The following is a 22,533-nucleotide window of genomic DNA, read 5'->3' as shown; positions in this document are numbered from 1 at the left end:
TACCTCTCTCTATCTCTCTCTGTCTCTCTCTCTCTCTCTCTCAGTGTTTGTCTACCTCTCTCTATCTCTCTCTCTGTCTCTCTCTCTCTCTGTCTCTCTCTCTCTCTCTCTCTCTCTCTCTCTCAGTGTTGGTCTACCTCTCTCTATCACTCTCTCTCTCCGGCGTTGCAACAGCTCCTCCAGCAGGTGAACGGTGAACCAGAAACTTCACCGTTCACTTGAAAGGAGGAGGAGAAAAGAGGAGGAGAGAGGAGAGGAAAGAGGAGAGAGGTTGAAGATAGGAAGGAGGACAGGAAGCAGAGGGAGGAAAGGAGAGAAGAGGAAAAGGAGAGAGGGGGAGAAAGGGAGCGCAGAAAGAGGGGAGCAGGAGAGGGGAGATGGGAAGAGGAGGAAAGATGAGGGGAGGAGACAGGACAGATGAAGAGGAGAGTGAGAGGGGAGGAAGGAGGAGGAGAAGAGGGCAGAGGAGGAGAGAGAAGGAAAGAGGAAAGGAGAGGGGGGGAGGAGAAGAGAGGGGAAGAAAAGAGGAGGTGAGAGGAGGAGAGGAGAGGTTTTTACTCCAATAAATACTACTGCTGATAATACTATTAATATTACCACTACTATTAATACTGCTACTAATACTACTACTGCTACCACTACCACTACTACTACAACTACTATTACTACAACTAGCTTACTATTACTACTACTACGACTATTACTACTACAATACTGCAACTACTACTACTTCTACTGCTACTACTACTGCTGCTGCCAGTACTACTACCACTACCACTATAAATACTACTACTACTGCTACTAGCAGTGCTAATAGATTAGAGTAACAAGGTCAATAAATAATAATAATAATCTTTATTTGTATAGTATTTTACAAAACTTTGCACAGTGCTTTGCAGAAAAAACAAAAATAAATAAATGATGACAAATTATTATAATTGCTACAGTAATAAATAATTCCTCCTTGTCCATTAGTGGTCTAAATATTTGATGACGCTGTAGTGGGCGTGGCAGGCGGCTCGTTAGGGGGCGTGGCCAGAGGACTGGCTCATCAGTCAGCAACACTTTCTTTCCCCAGCACTTCTCTCTCATCCAGGATCCTTCTGGGCCATCGCTTGTCTGGGTGCTGTGACCTCTGACCTTTGACCTCCGACCTTTGACCTCCTTACTGTTTGTTGCTTGTAAAGTTGGTCATCTTTGAATTGCAGCTCATGTTACTACACTCACTGTAGTTCACTCGAATAGAATATAAGTGTAATGTAAGATAAACCAACCACATTAGGTCTAACAGGGCGTGGTGTTAATGTTTGGCAGTTAGTATCTATCCATCTATCTATCTATCTATCTATCTAATTATCTATCTATCTATCTATCTATCTATCTATCTAATTATCTATCTATCTATCTAATTATCTATCTATCTATCTATCTATCTATCTAATTATCTATCTATCTATCTATCTAATTATCTATCTATCTATCTATCTATCTATCTATCTAATTATCTATCTATCTATCTATCTATCTATCTAATTATCTATCTATCTATCTATCTATCTAATTATCTATCTATCTATCTATCTATCTAATTATCTATCTATCTATCTATCTATCTAATTATCTATCTATCTATCTATCTATCTATCTAATTATCTATCTATCTATCTATCAATCTAATTATCTATCTATCTATCTATCTAATTATCTATCATCTATCTATCTAATTATCTATCTATCTATCTATCTATCTAATTATCTATCTATCTATCTATCTATCTATCTAATTATCTATCTATCTATCTATCTATCTATCCTTATTGTAATAGAAGGAGAAACTCTACACTAATAGAACCGATGGAAAAATGAGAGGTAATTTATTTCAAAGTGAAGAGAGCCTTGGTCCTCTTGTTTTTTGGACATTATTACCAAAGAGCACCTTCCAATTTCAACTTTCTATGCTGATATTATATTTAATGTGTATCGCAGCTGCATTCTCTTCTCTTTCTTTTCTTTTCTTTCTTTTTTTGGAGATGTCAGGGTTATTCTGCTGGCTGGATGAACAAGCAGACCCCCCCACCCCCCCTCCCCTCCCATCAGCCAACTGGGGTGGGGGGTGACAGCTGGCACCCGAGGCTCTCAGCCCGCCCCGCCCCCTTACTGTCAGCAGAACCAATGAACCATTCATCCATGTTATCCATGTTATTCTTATGTTTTTATACAGATGAACCTCCTGATCAGCTCTTTCACTCTTAACACACATGAACTTAGCGATAAAACATTCGACTTCATGTTTTATAGAAAACTAAACTGTCATGTCGACCACAAACCAAACATCCAGCCGGTAGTTAAGTGCTGTGATCACAAAATGACTTATGAGATGATTTAATGAGATTGCTACCTACAGCCTTCCTGCATGACAACTAAGAAAAATTTTCATATAGTTTTTCACAACTAGGGCTCATTTTCTCAAAACTCTAAACACAAAACCACTAACACAAAATGAAAAACTCCACAAATCACTGGCAAAATGAAACACTGCATTCAAAACCATTTTATCTCATTTTTGCAGTAAAATGACACACACAACCATCAAATGAATACATCTTTCTAACAACCGACTACACACTGATGTGCTCAACGGAAAACACTGTTATGAATATCTCATCAGTAGGCTTATGCCTTTTGCATTTTCAGAGTTAGACTTATGCACAGTAGCCTGTTGTAAACGACTGTTACAGTGTACAGTAATATAGTAACACACAAATACTGTATTTCAATCACAAATACTTTATTTCAGCACTTGAATGTGTTGGATATGTGAAGTGTTCTACATACAAAACACAAGAAAAAAGGCTTTTCTGTAAAAAATAAATAAATAAATAAATAAAAATTGAAAAAGGATACAGTAAAAAGAAACGAGGCTGCACCCCGCCTCCTGTTTGGGTCGGACAGCTCGTCTACATCACAAGCCAAGACCGGTCGTCTCCCAGTTCTGCAGAAGATCTAAAAACATGATGTGATTGGTTAGGGTACAAGAATATTTCTATTTTTCAATATGAAATGACACATTACTATAACATTGGCCAACCATCACTGAGTAGCACAGGCCTACTGATGTGTAGGACAACTACTACTACTACTACTACTACTACTGCTACTACTACTACTACTGCTACTACTACTACTACTACTGCTGCTACTACTACTACTACTACTGCTACTACTACTACTACTACTACTACTGCTACTGCTACTACTACTGCTACTACTGCTACTACTACTACTACTACTACTACTACTACTACTACTACTACTACTACTACTACTACAGTATACTACAGTATAAAGAGCAGCAGCATGGTGCAGACAGGAGGCTACTTGCCTGTTCTCATGTCTGAATGTCTGGATGATGGAAGCAGCAGTGAAGCTCAGCCCATGTGGACCACATGGTGGACCAAAGTGACCCGGATCTTATCTGAGATAACTGTTCTCCTTGTCCTCTTTGTCCCTCTCCTCCTCTTCCTCCTCTTACTGTCACTCCTCTTCCTCTAGCTCTCACTGCAACATTGTTCTCAAAAACAAGAGAGCTCACCTGTGGCCTTTTCTATAGAGCTAAAGCTCTGATTTCTGAGTGAACAATTCAGATATCAGTGTTTATATGTGTGATGAGTGGATGTGGCCAGTTGGTAAATGAAGTGAAGCATTTGGGATGGCAGTGCTTCCAAATGAACACGTGATTTTAGTTTTTGAATGTTGTGCCTAATGTAGAGAACAAGAGAAAACTGCACATTACTGTGTGTAGTGTTTTGCAAAAAGTGTGATAGAGAATTGCAAACTGAGTGAAAAGCAGAAAATGTGCTTGTCGGTTTGCAGACTTGGTTTAGGGATTTGATTCACGAGTTTCAGGTTTTAGTGATTGTGTCCCAACTTCCAGCTTTAGTGGAAAAACTGTAATAAAAACAAAAACCACACCGTTCAGGTTTGGTTAATTTCCCGATTTCTTTATTTACTTTTTTTTATTCTTTTTATCAATTCACAAAGTACAATGAGCAATGCTTAAATTCTGAATATAACAAAATGATAATATAGCATAATAAAAGACCTGTTTTAACAGAAATAACGCTGCAGACTCTCTTAGGGAGTTGCTAACCCTAAACCCTAAACCCTAAACCCTAAACCCTCTCTGAGTGAGAATCTTATAATGTAATACACAAATGTTTTGACCCTTCTGTTTTCCATCCAGTGTTCAAACTTTCTGTCGGCACAACATGCTTTGTCAGAAACCATACAGTCTCACTTTGACAGTGGTCCATTGATGAACTGTGGTACACTGATAGACAGTTGATCAGTGTAATGTAACACTGAAACAATTATTGAATTAGAAATCGGTATCAGTATTAGGAACGCAAGACCTCGTTTTTTAGTTCTGCGCTTGAATTCGTCGCCCAGTGATACTGGGAGCACAAAATCAAAGTATCAACCAGGCAACGATGTTTTACAGCTTACTTGAGGGCGTACTGATTCGTTTTGATTGATTGATTCGTGTATTTCCGTGTCTTGGATCCTTAATGTTATGTTAAAACACTATTATCGGTGGGAGGAAGTTGTAGGTGGGCTATGTACGGTCTCGTCGTGTGCTCGTCTTGCACTCATTCAGTTTAAAGTTATACACAGGGTCCATTTTTCTAAATCAAGACTGTCTAAAATTTACCCTGAGGTGGAGGATAAATGTGATAGATATTTGAACCCACATTGTCATTTGAGCCATATGTTTTTCTTCTGCCCACGGTTACATCATTTTTGGTCCAGTTATTTTAATATAATGTCTACCATAATGGGAATACATATACAGCCCTGTCCACTGATTGCTATCTTTGGGACCCCGGATGAGTCAGGCCGATTAAATTCTGTGCAAAAAGAAATGATTAATTTCACATCTTTACTAGCCAGACGTCGCCTTCTCCTACAGTGGAAATCTCCTAACCCTCCCTCTGTTTCACAGTGGCTCAAAGACACTGTGTTTTTTCTCAAACTTGAGAAAATTAAATATACAATGAGAGGATATACTGATAAGTTTTTTCACAAATGGCAACCTTTTTTTTATCATACTTTACAGACTTGCAGGTCCTGCCGGACTAAGGGCTGGTTTGTTAAATTCTGTTATGTGTACTCTTCACTCTTACTGAGCCAGGGTGGGGTGTTTAAATGTTGGTGTGTTTGGGTTCTTCGGGTTTTGTACCTTTGCTGTTTTTTCTTGTTCTTTTTTTTTTTTTTATGTGTGTATTGTGAGTGTTCCTTACTGTCTTTTTTCTTTTCCATGGTAAAAAATTCTAAAATGTACACCCACATGCTCATTATGTTGTTTAAAACTGTTTTCAATAAAAATATTTTGCGAAAAAAAACCAACACTATTATCCGTGAAGTCACTGAGAACAGGTGCAGCGTACACACAGGTACGGGGCAAGAGGCACACATGGCACAGCAGCACACAGCACGCAAAACCACTTACAAACAAACTTAGGTCCCATGAATCAAACAAATAATTCAGCTTGCCTTCGATTTAATTAACTCTTAAAGGAATAGTTCACCCAAAAATGAAAATTCTGTCATCATCTACTCACCCTCATGCCAGTTGAAACACAGGTGAAGTTTGTCCATATAACACACAGGGAGGCTGCAGCACATCTCCATAGCAGCCTTCTCCAAAACAACTGAAGTCAGTGGGGACCAGTTCTTCAGAGTTCCAAAAAGACCTACAGTATATTTACACCATAATTTAGTGCAAATCTTAACTACAGCTGATTGATTTGCAACAAATAATGGTGTATAGGTCTTTCTATTCACAGTGTGATTGTTTGGCTGTTTTTGTTTTGGAACTCTAAAGAACCGGTCCCCATTGACTTCAGTTGTTTTGGAGAAGGCTGCTACCAAGTTGTGCTGGCAACCTCCCTGTGTGTTATATGGACTAACAAATTTCACCTGTGTTTCATTTGGCATGAGGGTGAGTAGATGATGACAGAATTTTCATTTTTTCCTTTAAAGTCACAATGAAACAGCATTTTAAGAGCATCTTGCTTCCTTAAGTTGATGTATTTCCTGTTGAAACAGGATGTTGTGGCGGGACTGGCATGGAAAATTAGCTAACAATGTGAAAAAGTAATTTTTCATTTCATTGTGACTTTAAAGTCCAATGTACATCATTTCTTGCCAAGTACTTTAGTTCTCCTCCATCATCAATATATGGTGATATCAACAGAAAGGTATGCCAAAATACATATTGAATATATGTAAGCCCAAATATAAATATATACATAATTGACATATGTATGTATGATTTTAAACCCACAAAAACACACGGTGTAACACGAGGTAAATCAAATCATTGAGGAGAATAGTTTAGCTTCTCTTATATTTCACGCCTTATATTTCACGATCATAAACAAGTTTAGTTTAGTTTATTAGCTGGGAATTTTACAAGGAGCTTAACATGATGACTACAGTTAATGTTAAATAATACTGATGCTGTTTAAAATGCTGTTTATTTATGACGTACTTTTCATTAAAAACAGATCTCAAAGTGCGAAAGAAACAAAAATAATTAAAAACGGGTAAAACCACAGGAAAGAAAATGAAATGCAAAGCTGAGAAGTAGCTATATAGCGGCCAGTTTTTCTTTTTTCTTTTTTTCTTTTTTCTTTTTTTTTTTTGTTGTTTTTTAAACACAAAACTGCAGTATCACTCCAGCACACACATTCACACAATGAAACTTAGTAAAGCTGACATGTTGAACTTTGCTGCTGTGCAAAATCAAACTCAAATATAGTAGGGTTCAATTGATATGGATTTTTGAATGTGGGGGGGGGGGGGGGGGTAAGATACATAATTGGTGGGGGGGTAAGAAAAAAATAGTAATTTAAAACAAATTTCTTGCATTTCTACTCTGCCAATCAGATTTATTTACTTATTAATCGAACCCACTTTAACCCCGGCACATCTGGGTGTCTAGTTTGGGACATCAACACAGCATGTACTGTTACAATTAAGCAACACAAATCTCCTTTCCCAAACTAGACACACATTTGTGGAGAATGAAACATCCTTTTTTAAAAGTGTAATGTACCACAGTTTTATTGGACCAAAACTCAAAATGTAACACACTGGTTTCCTGTTTGTCAGCTAACAGCAATCACCATTAAAGACACGCACTATCAACTCCCACAATGCAAAGACAACTATACTAAATCTAACACCATGATCACACTTAATGGTCAGTGGAAGTAAAATCATTGAGTTTTTACCTAATCAGTATGGTAGCTGGTTATGTTAACGCGTCAAAACTATGTTATGAGCAATACTAATGTTATGAAACACAATACTAAAGCAGTAAAAATACAGGATTATCATGTTTAAGCATCCCTGAATGCTCTTAATGCTCCTGCCACCTTCTCTCCCTGTCTCTCTGAGTCCATTACCAACTCACCCATTCATCTGACACTCTCTCCCTCAGAGCTCACCCATTCATCTGACACTCTCTCCCTCAGAGCCGGTAGACACCTACAACCACACCCTCTCCTCCTGCCTTGACCTTGTACTACTAGAGCTGTTGTCAACACCTCCAACCACTGTAAAACGGGAAGTTGTATGTTTCTGACTCTTCTTGCTTTCAAAAACTTCGCCAATGCAGTTCCAAACCTGTTGCAAAAGACGTATTTATTTTCCGTCTCCATATACGTGTTGAAAACATCTATAAACAAAACAAACATGACTAAACAAAAAGCAAGCGGAAAACAGGTCAAAAGACTTTACCGCTTTCCCGTCTGAACTAAGCCCACCTGTTCCCACTTTATCCTGCCTAAATAGAGACATGCATCCCATCCGGTCTATACTGCAGTCGCAATACATAAAAATGAGCAGCAGAGGGCAGACTTCTATCTACAAATAATACAACAGTAAGCATTAAGTTGTCAACATATTCATTCATTTCGTCAACATCAATTTTCAAAATTTCCTGAAAACTTCTGCACCTGAGTCTGCGAAGGAAAGATCCTCGACCCTAACATCCCCAACACCTACAGACCCAGGTCAAATCTCCCATTCCTCTCCCAAATCCTCGAACGCAATGTTGCTGCTCAACTCAAAACCCAGATTGGCCGTTATCCGACGGCCGTTATCGGAGTCGCCAATGACGGTCTACTCTGCCATCGATACTGGAGACTAGCTAACTCTTCTCACCTGGTTCCCGGTTCCACATCAAAAACTCAAAATCAGTCACGACTCTCGTTATCCCGGGGCGTCCCTCAAGGTTCGGTTCTCGGCCCGCTCCTCTTCATTCTATATATGCTCTCCCTTGGACAGATTATATGCTGCCATGGCGTCTGGTACCGCTGCTATGCTGATGACACTCAGCTTTACCTCCATCACCTCCACCACTCTCTGCTATAAAAAAATTGCATGCATCATAATTTAAAATAAAGGAAAGTATAAAAGTATGTGGACTTAAATTTACTTAAAGTATAAAAGTAAAAGTAAAAAGTAATTTCTGATGTTCTAAACTGGTTTTCTGTTGAGCGTTCCTCTGAATCCCAGATGAGAAAGAGTCTGCAGCTCAGATCACGAACCCGAACGCTAGCAGCTGAATTCACTAACGCTGCTTCTCTCTCTTGTTGCTTCTCTCTCTTGTTGCTTCTCTCTCTCGTTGCTTCTCTCTCTTGTTGCTTCTCTCTTCTTCGTGTTGCTTCTCTCTCTCTCTGTCCCTTTCCCTAATTTTTGGTGTCGCTTTGCTGAACAAGCAGCCAATCACATCTGGCTCTCGATCAGCTGCTTCCAGGATGGAAGCAGCGTCTGATTCTGAAAATTTTTTTTTTTTTCGAAAATCAAGTTGTAAGTACAGATTTTCTTTTGAAATGTAGTGAGTAAAAGTAAAAAGTCTTAAGTGAAAGAAAAACTTGAGTAAAGTACAGATACTTGAAAATCTTACTTAAGTGCAGCAATGAAGTAGGCCTATTTTTACTTTGCTACATCCCACCTCTGGTTATGGTGGTTATTCAGTTGCTACAGTATATAGCAACTGAACAGATATAGCTATATACAGTATATACATAGATTGATTGATTAATTGATTCCCATTGGACAGTATGATCATTTCAGACAGCAGGCAAATCTGATTCGTTTTTGAAATCTGATCTTTAAGCCCAGATTGGGTTTGTGTAGACATTATCATCACTTGGTCACTACAGCACTGGTTGACGCAAGCGTATGTTTTCTGTCCAACAACTCTAGCAACAAGCTAGTAACATGGAAGTTTCACACTTGTTTATTCTGATGTATTATCTAGTTGTGGTACAGAACACCAACGACGGAGGAGGCTGCTGAGGAGCTTCCAGGCTCCACTGCTCTCTTGCTGGTTCTCCGCCATGTTTGTTGTTCTCTGTTCTTATCGCAACGTGTGACATCAAATAAGTGTCACGTGGAGACTGATGAAAAAACACTTGAAATCCAATCTGAGAGGTCAGACTTTGAGTTGCATTTTCAAAGATGTGATTTGGATCACATTTCAAACCACCTATTAATGTGGTTTGAAATCTCATATCAGAATATTTTTTCCTATCACCATTTTTGTCCATGAAGAGTCTGTTCTGCTGCAGGTTTGCCCTCCCAGACGTCATGGGCTCCCATAGTTTTTAAAAAAATCCATTAAAAACAGCTCAGGAACAAACTGCTGCCTTGATGAACATCATGCTCAAAAAAATGTACATTGCAGTTTTGTTTTGTTTTTCATTTTCAGTTTGTTTCGTTTTTTGACATAATTTCTGTCACTCTTGGGTTGACTTAACCCTCTGTCAGTGCATGGGAGATATCTTCATAGAAGCAATCTGAAAAGCATATGCTTTTATTTTGAAATATGTTGTAGTAAGCATCAACACATCTCGCTTGGCTTAATTTCACATTAAGTATTATTTACATGAATGACAAAATTAGTTACCGAACTACACGACCCAGCAGGCTTTTAGCCAGCTGGAATGTTCCATCTCCTACAAAAGGAACAAGCTATGGTAGCTAGCTAGCTAGCTGCAGCTTTACAGGCTGCTGTGAAAAAATGTCTTCAGTTCCTATCATGAGCCTGAACTGAGATTTTAGTGAAGTCCCAAACTGCATCTGAACAGGTGAAAACCTGCCATGAGACAGTCTGCTCCCTGCTCAGAAGGATCAGCTGCTGTCAACAGTTGGTACATTCTCCATTGTAGTTCTCCATCGTTACAAAGTCTTTTCTGTACGTTTCGACACCCTAAAATAACAGAAACGTGCAAATAGTCTAAAAGCTTATGCTGCGTAGAGAGAGAGGTGAATCTCAACACCTTTGTTTAGTTGCAGAAGACAGACTACTTTGTGGTCAATGGAAAATCACATTAGCCATTTAGCCGCTAGACAACCACAGGAAGGCTTCAGCCTACACTACTGTTTCGGCTCTCTATGATTGTGGTGTTCTAGTCATATTAGGAAAAAACACAATACATGTTATTTAAAATTATGGATTATGTTAATCAATGCAGCAGTTTGTCTCTGAGCTGTTTTTAGTGGATTTTTGAAAACAATGGGAGCCTATGACTTCTGGGAGGTCAAGCAAACCTGCAGTAGAAAAGACAGTAGTAACGTCGGACTGGCAAATACATCAATGGGTTTAGACTTTACATGGACAATAATGGTGATAGGAAAAAAATTAATTTGAGCTGCCTGTCTGAACATAGCAATAGAGACTGGTTTCTGGGGTTGGTGGCGGTGTGAACGCGTTGAACGTTTCAGAGGCAGGTTGGTTATGGGAGTGGGCAAAGCGAGGCAGAAGACTGAGGGTCAACTTCGATGCCGGGGTAGAGGGGAGCGGAGAACGCGGTGCTGAAGGTATAAAGGTGGGTCGGAGTGTCGGAGGAAACCCTGTAGAAGGACAGAGCGCCAGCAGGCCAGTCCAGATACACTCCCACCCGACTGGAGCGGCTGCAGAGAGAAGACACATCGACTCTCTTGTTGTCGTGCAGAACGCAGCAACCCTCCTGAGAACAGACCAGACTCCAAGACTTGTCGTTGCGTCCCAGCCTGCAGTCGTCCGTCTCCCCTTTCCTGCCGATTCCTTCGTAGGTTACCCCAGTGTTTAAGGGTTCCCACACCTCGACCTCCCAGTAACAGCGCCCAGTTAGACCCTCGCCACACAGCACCTGTAACCAGTGGCTAAACCTCCCTGGGTGTTCGGGATGTGGCTGCTCCTCTGCCACCCATGTCACCTTTCTGTTCCCCTCGGACAGAGAGAGGTTTCTGTGTGCTGTGTTGGGGTCCAAGGTGAGCTCACAGGCATCTGGAGGTAGGAAAACACATTTATTTCAACAGATGTTGAAAAAGTTGTGTTTTTTGAAAGAAGAAAAGGTGTAATTTAGAGTCATAGCTCATTTATTTCTGTGTGTGGTTTACATTCCCCCTAATCATTTTGCAATGAATATAATTACTTGGTTTTTGTTGTTTTTAAAATACAATCTTTACAGTGTCAAACTTGAAATTAACTGCTGTCCCGGCCACGACGCCCTAAATAAAAAGACATGGTGTGACAGTAACGTTTGTTAGGCGACATGTTTATGAGGAATTATTTCCTGGAGGAGTCTTCCATTTCTTCTGTGGGTGTCAGCTGATTGACAGGAAGCAGAGCGGAACGTAATTCAGCGCTGAGATGAAAACACTCAACTCAGTTCAATGAAATAAGGAGAAAACAGAAAGTGTGACCAAACCAAATGAAGGCTTATGTCTGTGTAGATGAATTTCAGTCATCCAGGTAGTAAGATATCCTCTGTGGGTAACTCCCATCATGATGTCACTTGTCAAGATGATTGAATATGAAAAATATTCAGGATCATCATTTTAGCCCTAATAGTCTTCACAGATACTTACATTTCTTAAAGCCCGGTGTCATCCGCAAACTTCCACCATGTCCAACACTGTGGAGAAAAAAAGACAAATAAAAATCTATTAGCTCACCCTTTAAACTTGAAGTATTACTGCACTCATTCATTAAAGGTCCCATACGGTGTAAAACAGGACTCCCCTTGCCTCTGTGATGATAAAGGAGTTTGATGTGTATCTAAACATGGTGAAAGTATCAAAACTAAATCCACACAATCCATATTAGAAAAGCGAGCCTCTAAACGAGCCGTTTGGACTTCCGTAACTTTGTGACGTCACAAAGGTTCGCTCATTATCATTTTTGTAAGAAATATCAATTTCAGTATCCTTAACCTCTTCACTGCAACCGCAAGCTAGATCTAGACTTATTAACTAATTACTTTAGTTCGGTGAGTCTGTAGCTTGGATTATTCGCCAGCTCAGTGAGCAGCTTCACTCCTGAGTCTCCTGGGTGATTGTAGCTCAGGTCCAGTTCTGTCAGGTGGGACGGGTTGGAGCTCAGAGCCGAGGCCAGAGAAGCACAGCCGTTCTCCGTTACCATGCATCCTGACAACCTGAGTAAACACAAGGGTTGTTTCATCAACATGGAGGTTTGACATATTTATATAAAGGTTTTCCAGACGACTAAAGATAGTATACTGACACAGTTATGGTAACATGTATCAAACAAAAGTCAGGTATGAAGACAATCAGCAGCAAAGTAAGAGCTGAAATTTCCATGCATTATTTGAAAAGGATGCCACAGGGCTACTAGACTGTAGAATGCATTCTACAGCTTGACATTTTTGACTTGCAGCTGGTTTTTGAGAAGTATTATTCTTCAGTGTCTGGATCGGGACCCTAAGGTGATTCTCTGTCCAAATCTACTGCCTATGAGGCCAAAGCCTTTGCTAAATTCCTGAAATGTAAAGAAAGTTAAACGTAAAGTAAAACACAGTAATCTGGTAGATTAAAGGGGCAATAAGTAAGGTTTTTACTGCCCCACAGCACCAATGACCATAATATATCTTTAGGGATTGATAGGATTGTTGATCAATACCCATGACTGAGCAATGACTTGGCCAGCTGCTGAGACTCAATTTTGGAGCAAAACCTCCCCGCTCATTGGAGTTTCAAGACACCTCATCCATTTTCAATTGCTCAGCAATGACAGACGTTTCTACGAGCGAACAACCGGCATCGCAACGCATTTCAGCTACGAAGGCTGAAAAGCCTCGTTCTCAAGCCAACAAAGCAACTGACAAAGCAGTTTTATTATTTCAGTATTTAGCATGGTGATACAGTGTTTACAGATACACGTTTCCTCTTCACTAGACGTTTCTCTTGGATCCCTTGCTCTAATTAGCTAGCTTACTCCTTTACATTGGGAAAAGAAGACCTTACTGCTGGTCAAGATGGAAGGGTGGGGGGCTGTGACTTGCGTAGGAGGAGACAAGTTCTATCAGTGTCGTTGCAAATCCTACTGTTCACCATTAGAGGTTGATAAAGTTCACAGATGACTTATTGCCCCTTTGAAGGTAAATTTCATCCTGCGACAGAATTCCTGTTGCATTGAAATGCCTTGTCCACCCATTTGCATTATGAAGAAAGTATTTTTTTGCAAACCAAGGGTCACAAAAAAATAGTGCATCTATGGATAAGCACCTCAGTGTCTTGAGTCTACAGCATGGACTCTTCAGTCCAGCAGACAGCTGTTCCACTCCTGAATCCCTCAGGTCGTTGTTGCTCAGGTCCAGGTCTCTCAGAGCCGAGTTGGGGAATGTGAGAGCAAAGGCCAGCTGCTCGACCCACTCTGCAGTCAGTTTACAGTCAGCTAGTCTGTGAACAGGATTGGATAATGGTGTTACACTCATGTACTCCTGAAAAAATAACAAATGATGATAAATAAAACTATTGTGAGAAACAGGGAGAGAAACAAATGTGCTGTCTTTTCTTCCTGGTTGGTACAATCATTCTAGGATCACAGGATCATTTGTTCCATCTATTGTCTGGGTGCTGTGACCTCTGACCCTTGACCTCCTTACTACTGGTTGTAATGTTTGTGATGTAGGAATTTATGCTTATTCTAATGTTGCGTTCATTGTAGGTCGGTCTGGATAACAGCATTAGGTAATGATGAAAATGTAAATGTAAAAATGTAGGTGGTATCATTTTTCAATAGACCTCCGAACTTATATTTCTTTTAACACATCTTTCTTTAAAATGTTCTGTGATACAAAGATGATGTAGGCAGTTGAAATATGCTGTGTGTAAAATTTAGTAATGATTAAGGCAACTTTGTAGGAGAAATTTTAAACAAGTTGCTAGTTGCTGTTGCAAGGTTGACCTGATGGTGGTGCTATGGAGACCAAATGTGGTCTGTCACACTTTGGGTTCCATCTCAAATATTTATCTGAGGTTTGCTTCCACTAGCATCAAGCGTTTAGGAATTGTGCCCCACTTCCTATTTACGTTTATCGTGGTCGCCTTCATTTGAGCACCACGGCCAAGCAGTTTTTTTTTTTTTTAAATAGTCATGTTCTAGAAAGTCCATACAAGCTGTGTGCAAAATTTTGCTGAGATTGGATCAACTTTGTAGGAGAAATTGCGAAAAATAGGCAGAAACATTTATGACTGAAATGACAACCAATATGTGCAATGTATTTGTGTTACTAAATCTGAGAAAGAAAACATGATTCTAGGGTGTATGGTTTAAGAGTTATTGGCCAAAATGTGAAGTTGCATGTTATAGCACCATCATCTGGCTGATTGGGTTAATGTTTGTTGCCTCAGTAGTGAAGGAGATTTGAAACCTATCCACCAAATTTGGTTGCTCTAGGACTTATGACCTTTTCAGATAGGATGCGGTGTGCGCTGCGCTCGCAGCTTAGTCCAGCGCAGATCTGAGTAGAAGATCTGGGAAGCCAAATGCCAAAGCTTGGCATTTGGCTAGCAAACCTGTTTCCAAGATAGGAACCCTTCCTGCCGAGGTTTCTGTATAAACAGAGACTGGTGTTGTACAAGTCAGGGAATTCAGACAGAGCCAAGATCAACTTCTATATTTTTGCTTCAGTGCCTGGCTGGCTGGCTGTTTCTATTGGCTGGATGGGGCAGCGCGCAGAGCAAAAGTTCAACTTGGTTGAACTTTAGGCGTGAGTGTGCCAAACGGTGCCAAGTGGTGCCAAACGGTGCCAAACAGTGCCATGGTTGTGTGGCACAAGCCATAGGAAACAATGAGTTTCAGGGCGTTGGGGTGCCATTTCCGTGTCCTATCTGAAAAGGTCTCTGAGGTACAGATAGTTTTAGGGAAGAAGACAAACAACAGGGTTTCAATCCTACGGGCTTGAACCCCTAACAATAGGAATTTAAAATAGGAATTCAAGCTTATTCTACTGTAGCACTCATTGTAAGACACTCTGGAAAACAGTAACGACTGAAAAAATTGAATGGTTCAGTAATAAGATTTAAAAATAGTGGCTGTAAATAAATTAATCATACAGTATGTGCTATCATATTGGTCAAAGATCCATTTCAACCATTCTAGCAGTGTTTTATTTGTTGCTACTGTGATTATTGGTATGACATTAAGGTACAAAGCATAACTGTACATTATACATATTACAATGGAACTGGTGAAACTTACAAGGCCTTTTGGCTGCACCTCACAGCTGGTATCAGTCTCATTCTGCCCGCCTCTGATGTGTTGTAACTCTTAAGGTCAAACACCTCCAGATCTTCCTCCGATACCTGCAGCATGTAGGCCAGCGCCGAGCAGTGCACAGGAGTCAGCTCTGTTCCCGAGTGATTTGTCAACATCAGATATTCCCGAATCTCGTCTTTCACTTTGTGGTCTCTCATCTCGACCATGGTCTGGAACAGGTTGATGCACCGGTCTGGTGAGAGGCCCTTTCTTCGGATGGTTTTGAGGTAAGTCAGGATTTTCCTGGTGGCATCTGAGCTTGGTTCCAGGGGTGTCAACAGGCCTGGAAGAACTCTCCGGTTGGATTCAACCATGAGGCCAAGGAGGAAACGTAGGAAGAAGTCCAGGTGGCCGTTCTTGCTCTCCAACACTTTGTCCACTGTTATCTTTAGGAGATCAAGTAAAGTACGTTCTTTCGGAAAAAACAGTGGCTTCTGACCGAGGAAGTGGTAGAGCGCCTTTGTATTCTTGCTTGTGAAGCAATCATAGACGTACAGAGCTGCAAAGAACTCCTGTATGGTCAGGTGCACAAAGGAGAAGACCTTTTTCTGGGAAAATATATTTTCTTCCCTTAGAATTGTGCCGCAAAACCCAGAGTAGATCGATGCTTCTGTGACGTCAATGCCACACTTTTCCAGGTCTTCCTCATAGAAGATGAGGTTGTTCTTCTCGAGGTGGTCAAATGCGAGCTTTCCGAGTTTCAGAAGAAATTCTCTGTGTGTCTGCAGGAGCTTCTCTGCTCTCTCTCTTCTTTTTGTCTCCTTGTCATATTTTCTGCTTCTGCGTTTTGTCTGAATGAACAGGAAGTGCGCCATCATCTCAGTCAGAGTTTGAGGGATTACAGCTTTCTCGTCTCCTCTAAAGGTTTCCTGAAATAATTCGGCAGAAATCCAGCAGAAGATCGGGATGTGGCACATGCTGTGGAGGCTTTGGGAAGACCGAATGTGTGAGACGATCCTGTCAGCAAGGCTCAAGTCATGATTGAATCTCCTCCTGAAGTACACATCTTTCTGTGGGTCAGTGAACCCTCTTATCTCCATCACCATGTCAACACACTCTGCAGGGATCTGTCTGGCTGCTGCGGGTCGGGAAGTTATCCAGAGGAGAGCAGAGGGAAGCAGGTTACCCCTGATGAGGTTTGTCAGCAGCACATCCACTGATGTTTCCTCAGTGACAGACGTTACTATCTTGCTGTTCTGAAAGTCCAGTAGAAGTCTACTTTCATCCAGACCATCCAGGATCACCACAATCTTGGCTTTGACATAATCCTCTGCATCTTTCAGGTCATGTAGCGCAGGATGGAATTCGGTCAGGAGCCCATGCAAGCTGATCTTATCTTTCTTCAAATTCACCTCTCGGAAAGCAAGACTGAAAACAAAACCAATGTCTTTGTTTGCTTCCTTTTCGGCCCAGTCAAGAATGAACTTTTGCACGGCAAACGATTTTCCGATGCCTGCAATGCCCTTCATCAGGACAGTTCTGTGGGGTTTCTCTTGGCCAGGCAAAGGTGTGAAGATGTTACTTATGTTGATTGAAATTTCGGCCGATGATTTCTTTCTCAATCTCTGTTTGATTTGTCCGATCTCATGCTCCACACATAGCGCATCACTCTCTCCTGTTGTGATGTAGAGTGCTGTGAATATGCTGTTCAGGGAGCTCTGTTGGTCATCAGGACCTTCATATGTGAAAGTACATTTCTTTCTCATTGCTTTTTTAAATTTCTTCTTCACTTTCAAGAGCAGGCTGTCCCCTGTAACAATCAAATAAGTAATTTGTTTTTACATATTTCTAAACAATATGACCTTTGAGGGTTAAAAGCAACATCATTTTTTAGCTAAAAAAAACAAAGGCAAAGACAAAATTTTTTTACAATGGTTATATGAGTTGAATTGCATTTCTGTATAAAAATCAAAGCTTGTGGAGCGTCCTGGTGGCTGAGTTGGCTAAGTGCCTGTGATGGCACTTAGCCATCACAGGCACTTAGCCACGCTCCCCCTCGCTCGACTGTGAACTACCAAATAAAAGCAAAAAAAAAAAACATCACTGCTCCCTCTTGTGCCCTCTACTGGTCAACATCTCCCTATCACAGATGGCAGTAAAAATTAAGGGTGGCATCATGTGTTCAATCAACAATCAATCAAAATATTTTCTATAGTGTTTTCTATAGTGTTTCTATAATCAGTAGTGGAAATCAAATGTATTTCTGCCAAGATGCACCTTCATGATTGAAGTCACAAATAATAACATGGTCACGGACAGAGCGATACCACCCCGGTCAATTATAGGGGAAATACTGGTATAAATATTAATCTATCATTAGTATTAGTAGTAATACTGGTCATAGCAGCAGTAGTACTAGTAGTAATAGTACAACTATGAACAGTGCTTAATTTGTAAATGATGAGGTCCCGGGACACCAAGGGGTCGGTGTTCCCGCGAGTCGGTCTGGAGGGAAAAGCTTCCGGAACAAATCAAGACAACGAGCGCATCGGAGGCACGGTGGTGCTCAGTGCAGCCATACAGCTTCCTGTAGACCTAACAGTTACACTTACCTGTGTCTTTGTCTGTATTTTCACGGTATTTAGGATCCTTTCTGCATTTCTTTCCACACTCGGGGCAAGCATAGTTTTCTGGTGAACCAGACTGGTCCCAGTCTGAGCTGACACATTTTCTGCAGGACTGGTGTCCACAGGCGAAAGAGACTGGATCCCTCAAATCCTCCCCACACACTGGACAACTGGATAGTTCCCTGGTCAGCTTGCTGTCGGGAGCACAACAAACAACATATGTATTGGTAGCATGGTGGAATAACGAGAAGAGACCTTCAACCAGAGGACCCTGGTTCAAGCAACCATACTTGCAAGCAAGGAAAAGTGAAAAGAGAATTTCCTCAGCACCAATCAAATGCCTGGCTCTGGATCCACAAGGTCTCGTTATCCAACATTTTCTGCCGAGTATTTTCCCAGGCTACACAAGATTATAATTTAAGATGCTTTCACAGCAGCCTTGTTCAGTCCGTTTGAATCGAACCCTGGAGCATTTAACCCCTTGGTTTGGATGGTTCGGGGTGGTGTGAACACCCTAATCAAACCCTGGTACGGACCAAACCACCGGTCTCTGGTCCAACTCAAGGGCTGGTCTGGTCCGCTTCTAGAACTCTGGAGCGGCTCATTTCTGGTGAGAACATCATCTGAACCAATCGCAGGAAGCGTACCATGTATGCTGCATTTTATTGGTTAAAAACAACATCTTCACATCCTGTTTTTGTGACTGGTGAAACTAGCATCTGATTGCAGAGCGTCTTCCTTGAAATGTTTATTATTCAATTATTTAATACTCGCATTCTTGACAGACGTTCACATTTGCGGTCCTCTACAGTCTGCTAATCTGCCTCCAAATCAAGACTAACACCAACAACCTGACGCTGCTCCACGATGTCAGATATTGTACAGACAGAAATTGCGAGGGTTTTCTTGTATTTTTACCCGCCGACTATCTGACCAATAATCAAACAACATTTCCAACCACATAGCTTGGCTTACAAGTTCTGGAGTTCTGGATTTTTGTCTTTGTGAAAGCGAACCAGACAAACTGAAAAACAAAACAATGTATCATGCTCGCATTAGGTCCGAACCAAGGAAGCGGACTACTAGGTGTGAAAGTGAGTGTAACTCTGCATAATTTAAATGTCCACTAGGGGGAACCAAATGACTGAAATGACACCAAATGACTGAAAATTAGGAATAGCTGGCCTTGTTTAACACAGCCAGTCTCGTCACGTCTTGTCAGGGAGGACAGAGGAGGACTTTGATGTCCCTTACATTGGTCCATATCCAATAATAAGGCGCAAGACATTTCAATCACAGTACCAAATAGAATAACTTTCAAACTGACAGAATTACCTTTCTGACGCCTCGCCACTGAGGAAGGGTGGCAGCTCCTTGGATCGGTCACTCTTCATAGAGATAAGGCTGGGAGCTGCAGACTCAGCTGAACTCATCTGAAAACTAAGAGGAGAGATTTTCTTACACGATCTTTTTATCTACTCAGTCATTTATTCAAAAATTAGAAACACTTATATATAATACAAATGTATTTACTTGTTCATTTGTTTGTTTATTTGTTTGGGTGCCTGGTAGGGCTAGACCGACATATCAGTTTGCTGAAATATCGGGCCGATATTTGTCTTCTATCAAGACTATTTATTATATTTATTTATTATTAAATATCGTGGACACACTATGAAACCAAACCCTTTCATTTTATCCCTGAAATGTCCTTAATTTCTCATTACATAAACATGGATTATCCATTAAAAATAAGATAGCTTTAATAAAGTAAGGTTAGTATCATGGGTTTATAAGGGTTTTATTCATGGGTTGATTCACAGAGACTCTAGTAATTAAGGGTTTTTTCATGCCTTTTGTGCATGTTTACAGGGTTATTAAGTGGAAATTAATGGAAAAGTTCCTGTCTCCCTGAATTTTTCATTATATTAGAAAGGTAGGAGTCAAAAATTAAGGGGTGTTTAAGGTGGTTTTGATGGGATCTCCTCCATTAATAACTCCCTTAACTCATTTTAAGGGGATTTTGCATGAATTAACAGCTGAATTAATGTAAATGGAAATGTAAGGGTATTTTAAGTGATTAGTGGTTCGTAGAGACATGTATGGTGAAAAAATATGACCTCTAATAACTGGATTTAAGACATTTCAACACTTTCTAAGGCTTAAATGTAGATTGTTATTTTCAGACTCTTTCCAGCAGATACTGATGTCCCTTACATTGGTCCATATCCAATAATAAGGCGCAAGACATTTCAATCACAGTACCAAATAGAATAACTTTCAAACTGACAGAATTACCTTTCTGACGCCTCGCCACTGAGGAAGGGTGGCAGCTCCTTGGATCGGTCACTCTTCATAGAGATAAGGCTGGGAGCTGCAGACTCAGCTGAACTCATCTGAAAACTAAGAGGAGAGATTTTCTTACACGATCTTTTTATCTACTCAGTCATTTATTCAAAAATTAGAAACACTTATATATAATACAAATGTATTTACTTGTTCCTTTGTTTGTTTATTTGTTTGGGTGCATGGTAGGGCTAGACCGACATATCAGTTTGCTGAAATATCGGTCGATATTTGTCTTCTATCAAGACTATTTATTATATTTATTTATTATTAAATATCGTGGACACACTATGAAACCAAATCCTTTAATTTTACCCCTGAAATGTCCTTAATTTCTCATTACATAAACATGAATTATCCATTAAAAATAAGATAGCTTTAATAAAGTAAGGTTAGTATCATGGGTTTATAAGGGTTTTATTCATGGGTTGATTCACAGAGACACTAGTAATTAAGGGTTTTTTCATGCCTTGTATGCAGGTGTACAGGGTTATTAAGTAGAAATGAATGGAAAAGTTCCTGTCTCCCTGAATTTTTAATTATATTAGAAAGGTAGGAGTTAAAAATTAAGGGGTGTTTAAGGTGGTTTTGATGGGATCTCCTCCATTAATAACTCCCTTAACTCATTTTAAGGGGATTTTGCATGAATTAAGGGGTGAATTAATGTAAATGTAAGGGTATTTTAAGTGATGAGTGGTTCATAGAGACATGTATGGTGAAAAAATATGACCTCTAATAACTGGATTTAAGACATTTCAACACTTTCTAAGGCTTAAATGTAGATTGTTATTTTCAGACTCTTTCCAGCAGATACTGATGTCCCTTACATTGGTCCATATCCAAGTAAGGAGTTAAAAATTAAGGGGTGTTTAAGGTGGTTTTGATGGGATCTCCACCATTAATAACTCCCTTAACTCATTTTAAGGGGTTATTAAGTGGAAATTAATGGAAAGTTCCAGTCTCCCTGAATCTTTCATTATTTTAGAAAGTAAGGAGTTAAAAATTAAGGGGTGTTTAAGGTGGTTTTGATGGGATCTCCACCATTAATAACTCCCTTAACTCATTTTAAGGGGTTATTAAGTGGAAATTAATGGAAAGTTCCAGTCTCCCTGAATCTTTCATTATTTTAGAAAGTAAGGAGTTAAAAATTAAGGGGTGTTTAAGGTGGTTTTGATGGGATCTCCACCATTAATAACTCCCTTAACTCATTTTAAGGGGTTATTAAATGGAAATTAATGGAAAGTTCCAGTCTCCCTGAATCTTTCATTATTTTAGAAAGTAAGGAGTTAAACATTAAGGGGTGTTTAAGGTGGTTTTGATGGGATCTCCACCATTAATAACTCCCTTAACTCATTTTAAGGGGTTATTAAGTGGAAATTAATGGAAAGTTCCAGTCTCCCTGAATCTTTCATTATTTTAGAAAGTAAGGAGTTAAAAATTAAGGGGTGTTTAAGGTGGTTTTGATGGAATCTCCACCATTAATAACTCCCTTAACTCATTTTAAGGGGTTATTAAGTGGAAATTAATGGAAAGTTCCAGTCTCCCTGAATCTTTCATTATTTTAGAAAGTAAGGAGTTAAAAATTAAGGGGTGTTTAAGGTGGTTTTGATGGAATCTCCACCATTAATAACTCCCTTAACTCATTTTAAGGGGATTTTGCATGACAGAATTACCTTTCTGACGCCTCGCCACTGAGGAAGGGTGGCAGCTCCATGGATCGGTCACTCTTCATAGAGATAAGGCTGGGAGCTGCAGACTCAGCTGAACTCATCAGAAAACTAAGAGGAGAGATTTTATAGAATCTTTTCATCTTCTCAGTCATTTATTCAGAAACACATATATCATCTGAAAACTAAGAGGAGGGTTTATAAATCTCTTTATGTACTCAACCATTTATTCAGAAAGCAGAAAACACTTAACCACACTTTAAAAAACATCGCGACACTTACTTAACCAAGTGCAGTGAATGTACATGAATTAGACTAAACACACATTCATACA

At 40.0% G+C, this 22,533-nt stretch overlaps 2 protein-coding genes across 5 annotated transcripts; both read right to left on the bottom strand.

Moving 5' to 3' along the window:
• Positions 1-2,784: 2,784 nt before the first annotated feature.
• Positions 2,785-18,263, bottom strand: LOC139920691 (protein NLRC3-like). Of its 4 annotated transcripts, XR_013504210.1 has the most exons (7): positions 18,172-18,263; positions 15,563-17,369; positions 13,585-13,758; positions 12,321-12,494; positions 11,929-11,975; positions 8,233-8,436; positions 2,785-3,003 (listed from the first exon to the last, which is right to left on the bottom strand). XR_013504210.1 is itself a non-coding variant. In XM_078282376.1 (6 exons), exons 2-6 carry the CDS (start codon positions 17,323-17,325, stop codon positions 2,963-2,965), a joined length of 2,199 nt encoding a protein of 732 aa, XP_078138502.1. In that variant the 5' UTR covers positions 17,326-17,369; positions 18,172-18,263; the 3' UTR covers positions 2,785-2,962. The 4 variants fall into 4 exon arrangements, 3 of the variants coding, with proteins under 3 accessions (XP_078138502.1, XP_078138501.1, XP_071766847.2); XM_078282376.1 differs by lacking the exon at positions 8,233-8,436; XM_078282375.1 differs by lacking the exon at positions 2,785-3,003 and having other exon boundaries at positions 4,270-8,436.
• Positions 18,155-22,257, bottom strand: LOC144538312 (uncharacterized). The gene is made up of 4 exons (XM_078282374.1): positions 22,206-22,257; positions 20,485-20,589; positions 19,522-19,626; positions 18,155-18,380 (listed from the first exon to the last, which is right to left on the bottom strand). The coding sequence occupies exons 1-4, from the start codon at positions 22,244-22,246 to the stop codon at positions 18,155-18,157; spliced, it is 477 nt and encodes a 158-aa protein (XP_078138500.1). The 5' UTR covers positions 22,247-22,257.
• Positions 22,258-22,533: the final 276 nt, after the last annotated feature.

Source organism: Centroberyx gerrardi, unplaced genomic scaffold, assembly GCF_048128805.1.
Source record: "Centroberyx gerrardi isolate f3 unplaced genomic scaffold, fCenGer3.hap1.cur.20231027 Scaffold_103, whole genome shotgun sequence".
NCBI lineage: Eukaryota > Metazoa > Chordata > Actinopteri > Beryciformes > Berycidae > Centroberyx > Centroberyx gerrardi.
Note: the sequence above shows the minus strand (reverse complement) of the source record. Positions and strands in the feature narration are given on the sequence as shown.

Coding starts and splice junctions, on each gene's coding strand:
- LOC139920691 (XM_071910746.2), bottom strand. CDS start 17,325: ATGAGAAAGAAATGTACTTTCACATATGAAGGTCCTGATGACCAACAG. Junction 13,759..15,562: donor AGGTGCAGCCAAAAGGCCTT/GTAAGTTTCACC, acceptor TCCTGTTCACAG/ACTAGCTGACTGTAAACTGA. Junction 11,976..12,320: donor TACAGACTCACCGAACTAAA/GTAATTAGTTAA, acceptor TTTTCTCCACAG/TGTTGGACATGGTGGAAGTT.
- LOC144538312 (XM_078282374.1), bottom strand. CDS start 22,246: ATGGAGCTGCCACCCTTCCTCAGTGGCGAGGCGTCAGAAAG. Junction 20,590..22,205: donor AGTGGCGAGGCGTCAGAAAG/GTAATTCTGTCA, acceptor CTCTCCTCTTAG/TTTTCAGATGAGTTCAGCTG. Junction 18,381..19,521: donor AGTGGCGAGGCGTCAGAAAG/GTAATTCTGTCA, acceptor TGCTCCCGACAG/CAAGCTGACCAGGGAACTAT.